The sequence below is a fragment of the Camelina sativa genome, chromosome 11 (assembly GCF_000633955.1).
Source record: "Camelina sativa cultivar DH55 chromosome 11, Cs, whole genome shotgun sequence".
NCBI classification, from domain to species: Eukaryota; Viridiplantae; Streptophyta; class Magnoliopsida; order Brassicales; family Brassicaceae; genus Camelina; species Camelina sativa.
In genome coordinates, this window is record NC_025695.1 from 1,170,968 (window position 1) to 1,179,301 (window position 8,334).

Genomic DNA, 8,334 nt, shown 5'->3' on the forward strand with positions numbered 1-8,334 from the left:
TAGTGTATAATATTCCACATCAGAAAGATGTGAAAGGATTTACTAATATATAAAGGGTTAGAGTCTCTCTATTCATTGCTAATTGGTTTTGAGTTGGAAGCCCACAGTAAAGCCCGAATTTAATAAATTTGGGTTTATCTTGGGTTTTTAACTAAAAACCAATTGACAATTAGTGGATTGACCCTAACACTTTATATATTAATGATAGTCTCTTTAAACATCAGATGTGGGACTTGGTTTGTATCCCAACAATCTCCCCTTCAAACCAAGAACCACATATGGGATTTTAACACGCCTCCTCGAGATGATAACTCCATTTATCCCATTTAGACCGATACAAAATCTACCAAATCGGCGGAACCTTCGGCAACAAGCGATCCAAAGCCGGTTCGTCTGCTTGATTGTAATTGTGTCTTATCTCTCAGCCAGGATCGATCGAAGAAACTGGATGACGCCCTCAACATGTCGTGCTCTGTTTATGCTCTGTTTTACCCTCAATTTTTGTCTTAATCTCAAAACTCTCTAAGGAAAAAAAAAATGTAACACAAGGCTTTGTTTGAATATATTTTTACGTTCATACAAAAAATATATATATATATATACATATATATATATATATATATAATTGGAGGAATCATCCATGACTCGGGAGATGAGGCTTTCGACATAAAGATTCAAACTTGGAAGCCATTGCCTAGCAAGTATACACTATTGGACCTTGTTGCGTTATAGAAAATGTAATGTTTGCTGATTGTGGCGGTAAGTACTAAAAGTACAAGTGGAATGTGGTTAATGGTTGAGAATTTGGGTAATCTGTATCGGATCCATATTGGTCCTGAATACCGAACGATTCATTTAGTTAACCATGGTGGGAAATTGGTTATATATATGAAATCGTTAACCCAAAATGCCCATCGAATGGTTGAGAATTAGAAAATGGACTTATGGGCCATAAGAAAAAATAATAAAGATAGTTCTTACAAATTGCCCATCGAATCATGGCACTCCACAGAGATTAGATCAGTAGTTAGCTAATATTAGCTTAGCTTGTAGAGCCAAACATAATTCTATTAACTAACTAGTTCAAACCAAACCAAGCTCTCTCAACCCTCTTTGTACTTAATTTTCTTTTTTTGTTGATTAATAAATTTAACATTTCAAAACAAAAAAAAACACATGTCACTTTTTATATTAGGTTACATATCATTTTTTTTATATTTTGTGAACATTGATTTTGTTTTTTAGATAGATTATTTCTTTAAGATTAGTTTTCACAAAAAAAAGTGTGACTCTTACAATTAATGTCTTTGCTTTAGATCAAAACTTTTAAGTTGAGTTGAGTAATTAATCTTTTATTTTTCTTTAAGTCAAATTTCATAATAAATCTTTGTAGTATATGTTTCTTAGAAACTAATGTTTCACTTCAATTTTATTTTTATGTTTAAAATTTTATAAATACAATTACATAAAAAAAAATTACTCCACCATGCACTAAAATCTTACTTTTATTCTAAAACTAATTAACTCATTCTAAATTTTGGAATATAATATTTTTTGGTTAAAATTTGACTAATAACATTATTACTGAAATAAATTCATAGTATTACTTTTACTATTTTAAAATGTTCATTTATTTTACTTAATTCATTTTTATATAGTTATTATTTTTATATATTATTTACTAAAACAAGTATATATTATTGTTTTTACTATTTTAAATTTAATTAATTTTACTTAATTTGTTTTTAATTTATTTTATACTATTATTAATTATAAATAATAAATATGCAATGATTGAATACTTAAAATAATATTTTTAATGCAAAAAAAAAGAATAACATTATTTAGGTGGATGCTGATGTGGAGGAAGGAAAAGAGAAAAAAGTTAATTATATATATATATATATATATTATCTATAAAATTGAGTAAAACATATAATAAGTACAAAATTGCATAATTAAATTCAGAAATAATAAGATATCTGGATTTTGATTTAGTTTTGATGGATCTAATCAAAATATTAAATTTCAATACTGATCTAATCTAAATATTAGTCTTGATAATTAAAACTAAATTAGCTTGGATTTTAATTAAATCAATTAGCTTAGATCAGTTTTTACATTCAAAATCAATTAGCTAAGATCAGTATTAATAGAATTTAGTCTTGATAATTAAAACTAAATTCAAAATCTAGATATCTTGATAATTTAAGTCCAGATTTTACATTTATATTGTTCTTATCTGTATAACTTATATCATGTAACTCATATATAAAAAATAAATCAAAATCCAGATATCTTGATATTCAAAATCCAGATATCTTATTTTTACTATCTGAATTCAAATTCAAAAAAAAAAGTATTTGATTTTCCAAATATATTAAGTGGAACAATTTCAAATTTTTGTTAGCTTCTATATATCACCCGGGTCCAGGGCGAGGGATGATTATTTTATGACATGATCCACATTTATCCAACATACAAATATTGCATAACTTTAAGTTATAAATCGATCACATATTTAAGTTTATACAGTTGTACTAAATTAGGGGGCATCTCTTGTTAGGACGAATCATGGATCTTATGATCACTTAAACTATTTAATTTGTATATGACAAATACATTTTGGGCACTCTGAGTTAAATCAATTGTCTATTCCTTTTTGAGCTATACTCAATTATGCAACACACTATCGCTTTAAATTATGCTCTCTTATTTTCAGGATTACTTTAAGAACTATGTAAGGAATCATCTTTTAAATATGAAATTTTAATATCTAGTGAGCTATGATGACATTTTCAACTAGTGTTACCGTTGATATCGACTGCATTGTTAATTATAGTATTATAAAATTTTAATACTATATATTATCTCAATGAAATTGCTTTGGTTTAGTGTGTCTGACTTTTGGTCGTCCGAGTTCGATTGTATTCTTCAATTTTCCTAACACTTTTAAGCCTTCTTCAAAACAAAAAAAACATCCAAAAAAAAATTCCAACTAAAAAACCTTTTAATGTCACTAGTAAAAACAATTTGTATAGTTATAAGGAGGTATTCGTAGCGAAAAATAATTTGTTACTGAATTAAAACAAATTTGATTTTTAACTATTTGGTAGTAACGGAATTACGCCCTGTAACAATCTGTAGCAAGTTATTACAAATTAGCTACAAACACATATATAATTATTTGCTACTATTTGATACAATTATCTACAACGCTTAGTTACAAACTACGTTAAGAGTATTAGTAGCGTTTATTTACAAAAAGCAACAAATTTTCTGTGGATAAAGAACTCATAAAAAGCTACAAGTGTCAAATATTATGAATCCGATGTCAAATATAATTTTGGATTGGTTAGGAAAAACTGGTTCAGATTTTGAATATATTAGTAAATTGAAATAAATTATAAGTTAACTGGTTCAAATAATTTCCACTCATTTTTGTTTATAAACTTGTGTTTTTTAACTTGTTTAACAGAAATCTCATGAGTTAAACAAATTGTACCATTCATGCATTCAAAAACATTTGTTAGTACCACTCATCACATGTTTATGGTGACAACTAACAAATTGATGGAGAAAATTTTGATTTGATATCGAAAAGTTCAAGAGTTTGAAACTTTTTTGAAATTGTTATTTATAGCATTGTATATTATTTTTATCTATCTTCAAGGCAAAATAAATATGTTTCAGAATTTTTGTAAGGAATTTGATATTTGATTAAAAAACTTTGTGCAGTTCATTCTTCATTTTCAATGACCATTGTCTTATATCAAACACTAATTAAGATGCAACTATAGTATGAAATCGTTAATCTAAAATCTAATACTAAAACTTTTAAATTCAAATTTTTAACTCTAAATAATAAGCTTTTCAAGAGCACCAAGTACTATGCAACACTGCAACAATATATGTCTCTTTCTGGATCATGTATGTCCAAAAACTATACGAAAGCTAGTTTCTTATATCTCCAATAAAAGGAGACTCAATATTAGCAATTTGTAGAGCCAATACACCATAGTTCCTCTTTAATATTTGTATTTATCTTTGATATAGTATCAAATCTTGAAATTATTAAATATTACTTACTACTATCAGAGGACTAACTCATAAAAGGTACTATTTTTATTTTAAAAAACTACTAGTAAAAATGAAATAATGGCCAACAACTTTGGAACATTTAGTACAATTTCCACCAGTCTTCAAGTTCCAAGGCTATCTTTTTAAACTCGACATTTGCAATTACTAACTATATATATACTAATTATCATCTTCGGATATCTGAAAAAGAAGGTTAATTAAAAACTTTATGGACCCAGAGATCATGTGGGATTTAATTTTAAAAACATCAAAAGCGACAACACCTTATCCTTTTCTTGGTGTGATCGATATATAATCTAAATAAGGTTTATTATCATTCACACTACCACTCCGAGTACTCGATCTCTCACGTGAATTTTGTAGCACCAACCAAAAAAAAAAACACTTTCTATAGCCAACACGTAACTACATTAAAAAAAAAATGGTGTCAAATGGTAGACTAATTATGAATTTTTGAAGAATAATGAAAACTATAACTTTGTTGATGACAGGGGCGGATCTACAACTAAAGGGGGTGGGGCACGTGCCCCATACTCCTTTTTAAAAATCTTTTTACTAGCCCTTGCAATATAGTATCTGCTAGCTCATTTGGAGAAAAGTGCCTTACATTGTGTTCGAGGAGCTGGGTTCAAACCCATTCATCAACACTTATTTTCCATTTGTTTTCTTTTTTCTCAAATCTCAACGTTTTCTATTGCTAAAGAAAAAAATCCTCTTTAGTGTCCCACATAGTTTTTGATCCTGGATCCGCCACTGGTTGATGATGATATCTCTATATGTATAACATGATCAAAAGTTCGATCCAAAATATAGCATTAATTATACTTCAAAAAAACACAGTCTGGTTTTGTAAACGCTCAAGTGGTGTGGCAAATAGCTAACGTAACATGCTTTGTTGGTGTAAAGTTACAAGAATCACCTGAGAAAGACTGTATTCTATAAAACAATAGGTGTTTTTAGAAAACATAATATACAGTGTTGTGATTAATGAATATATATATATATATATATATATGCTATTCCATATAGTCAGTATGGGTGTGTTATAAGACACTGTAATAAGCATTTTTTTTGGTACAAAGAATTAGGTCACATGTGAAACCTATTACTCTTTTTAGCAACCAGCTTATTTGTACATAAGTTAGATATATGGTTTAGTCATTACGAAACATTTTCTTAAGATTAGTTCTTATATATGACAGCAACGAAGAAACGCATACATACAAAGATATCGTTAAGGGGGCTTATGAAGACCAAAATAAACGAAGATGACACACTAGTAACTAACTGTAGAATGATTTTGTATACTTCACCTTAAATTGTAGATTTGGGAAAACTTAAAGCTTTTGAAAACGTGAAACGTAAAAGAGAACCCATAGAAGTGAAGATAATAATGATTATTATTGGTAAAATCGAAATGATTCGCTGATGATTGACACCTGGCGTGAATGAGACTAAATCTTTTATCTTAAGACGACGATAATTGGGGATTTGGTCACTTGGAAGCACTTTAAGATTCTTTTTTTGTTAAGTAGAAAAGAAAGAAAAAAAGAGCAAAATCTCAAGTTTGAGTTTGAGTTTGAGATTCGAGATGTGATTGGTTCGAAGCAGTCCAGCCCACGTGGTCCTTATGTGATCTTTATTACCCATGTTATCCATCTGGGTCCCACCTGTGAATCTTAGATATCAAATCGAATTTCGTTAGGGTTTGAATTTGGTTTAGTTAGTTCGGTTTATAAGAAATTTTGCTACATCTAAACCAATTTTAATTTGGTCTGGTTTCATTTTTGATTGGATCACGAGAACATGTGTATTGGTTAGTGCGGATATCGATACTATCAACACAACATCTTAAATTCTTAATATTTATGGTTTACATTCAGTTACTAATTAATAATATCTAATAATCTACAATATTTTAAAATTTATAACGTATAAAACTATCTTTTATTTAATGAAAACATTAATGGAATACCATGGGAGTCAAGTAATTTACTGAATCAAAATTTTGCACCAACAAAAAAATGATATGAATAAGTAAAATACAAAACAATTTGAAAAAGGATATCAGGTGTACGGTTTCTGCGGTGGAGCGTGCGAAGGCATCCATCAATTGGTGTTCTCACTTCTCAGGAGCTGTTCCTGCTTCTCCCACGTGTGCCTGTCACAAATGCATATTGCATTTTCAGAACATATATACATTTATGTATCATGTATATAATAGGTCATCATATGTATGAGTTTTAAAAACTGCAAATATATAATACTTTTACTCGAGATACCTAAAGATATATATGCAAATAAAGTATAACTTTACCTACTCTCTCTCTGCTTTGATTTAATTTTCAAAATTTATGTTATCTGGATCTGAAAAAAAATCAAGTTTCTTACATAGCACGCACAACACTGATTATATGTTAAATTTTTAGAATTTAATTTTGTCAACTAGTATATTTAAAATTTCTGTATTAACGATTAAGAATTTTGTTTTCTAAAATATGAATTTGTATCAGCTGTTGCTTTGATAACAAATAAAGCATCAAGCCATCGAAAGTAACAGACGTTAGTTACTTGACTGATATTATAATTTCTTGCCATATTTGGAAACTTACGACAAAACAATTAATATGGTGAATCTCCGAAACTCCAAGTTCCTGTCTGACACGTGTACTTTAAATTGTTTTATACAGTTTCATTGACACAAAATTAATTTATTCATTTGTAATTTTACAGAATGCCATATGGATCTATTTGTACTATGTATTTTGTTCGATCCATTCTCTTACTTTTTTGGGTAAATATCTTTTGTACAGATATAATATATAGTATATACTGTTTTCCTATGACCATAATTAAGGTCCATACTGGTTTTTATATCATCTATAAAAGATTATTAGTTAAGGAAAGCAGCATATAAAGCTAGAGAGTTTTGTCAGAGAAACACAGTCCTGTGATGCACCCATTCACTATTTCCACATGACATCTGAAAAAAAAAAAAAAAAACTAAGAATTTAATTATAAATATGTACGGACATGTTAAAAAAGGAAATATTATTGATAATGAAAATTTACCTAACTCACACTATACGTTTAATATTGTTTCACTCCTTTTTATATATCCAAACAATTCCATTAAGTTTCCACTATCTCTCTCACAATAAAGTATATGTTATATATATAAAAGTATCAGTGATTAAAGTTTTGTATACATTTATGCTATATTTATATGTTCTCTTAACCTAGGAACTTTATAAGAACTTCTTTCTATTTCGTTGGTTTGATAAAATCACACAGAAATACTATTTTTGGACTATAATATAGTACTCTACTATGTATTAAAATTACCAAAAAAAAATGTCTCAAATTAAGAGGTGAGTGTGTTTATGGGTGTGCATATATGCGTATATATACTTAGTTTATTCCTCGAATAGATTGTTGACTCTTGGCTCAACCTTCCTCTCCCTCTCTCTCTCTCTATTTGTACCTTTCTCTTTCTCCTTATTCGTTCATCTTCATCTTCGTTTCCCTTTTGGTATTGGTGAGATCTACAAACCAAAACCCTAGAAAAGAGAAGAACCAGAGGAGAATCAATTAGAGGATAAAATTGATGGGAAGAGGGAAGATTGTGATCCAAAGGATCGATGATTCAACAAGTAGACAAGTCACTTTCTCCAAACGAAGAAAGGGTCTTATCAAGAAAGCCAAAGAGCTAGCTATTCTCTGTGACGCCGAGGTCGGTCTCATCATCTTCTCTAGCACTGGAAAGCTCTATGACTTTGCAAGCTCCAGGTTCTTCTTTTAAAATTATTAATTTTGAAATTTTTACATATCTTCTTGATTTCGTGGATATACGGAAGTGTGTGTGTACGGGTTTCATATGATTTTATGCTACGGTTTTGTTTGCAAGGCTTGGGGGTATTCAGTGAAATATATGTACCTGTGTGATCTATTTGTATGTACTGGTAAAATTTTCGCATCTGGCGGTCGGTAGAACATGTTACATTTTGCTGTATGTACAATAAGATGTGTATGAATAGCCGACAAACTATTTTTTTAAGAACAAAGAAATATTAAAATTGAGTATGGAAAAAATGATTTGAAGTAGTTCCTTTACTTCATATCTGGGTGATTATGTGTACACAGTATATTTTGAAGTACTTTCTTAACATGTGTTTATGTGTTTCTACACGTATTATGGACATTGACATATAGCTTAGGCTCAGTGTTTCGCTT

General features: G+C 29.1%; 1 protein-coding gene across 2 annotated transcripts in view; it reads left to right on the forward strand.

The window, feature by feature from the left end:
* Positions 7,523-8,334, forward strand: part of LOC104720963 (agamous-like MADS-box protein AGL21) — a 5,233-nt gene continuing 4,421 nt past the window's right edge. Inside the window, exon 1 of one of the 2 annotated variants that reach the window (XM_019232603.1) lies at positions 7,523-7,890. In XM_019232603.1, the coding sequence (XP_019088148.1) occupies positions 7,709-7,890 (182 nt within the window). In that variant the 5' untranslated portion in view covers positions 7,523-7,708. The remainder of the gene's footprint in view (positions 7,891-8,334) is intronic. The other variant, XM_010438862.1, reaches the window with a different exon arrangement.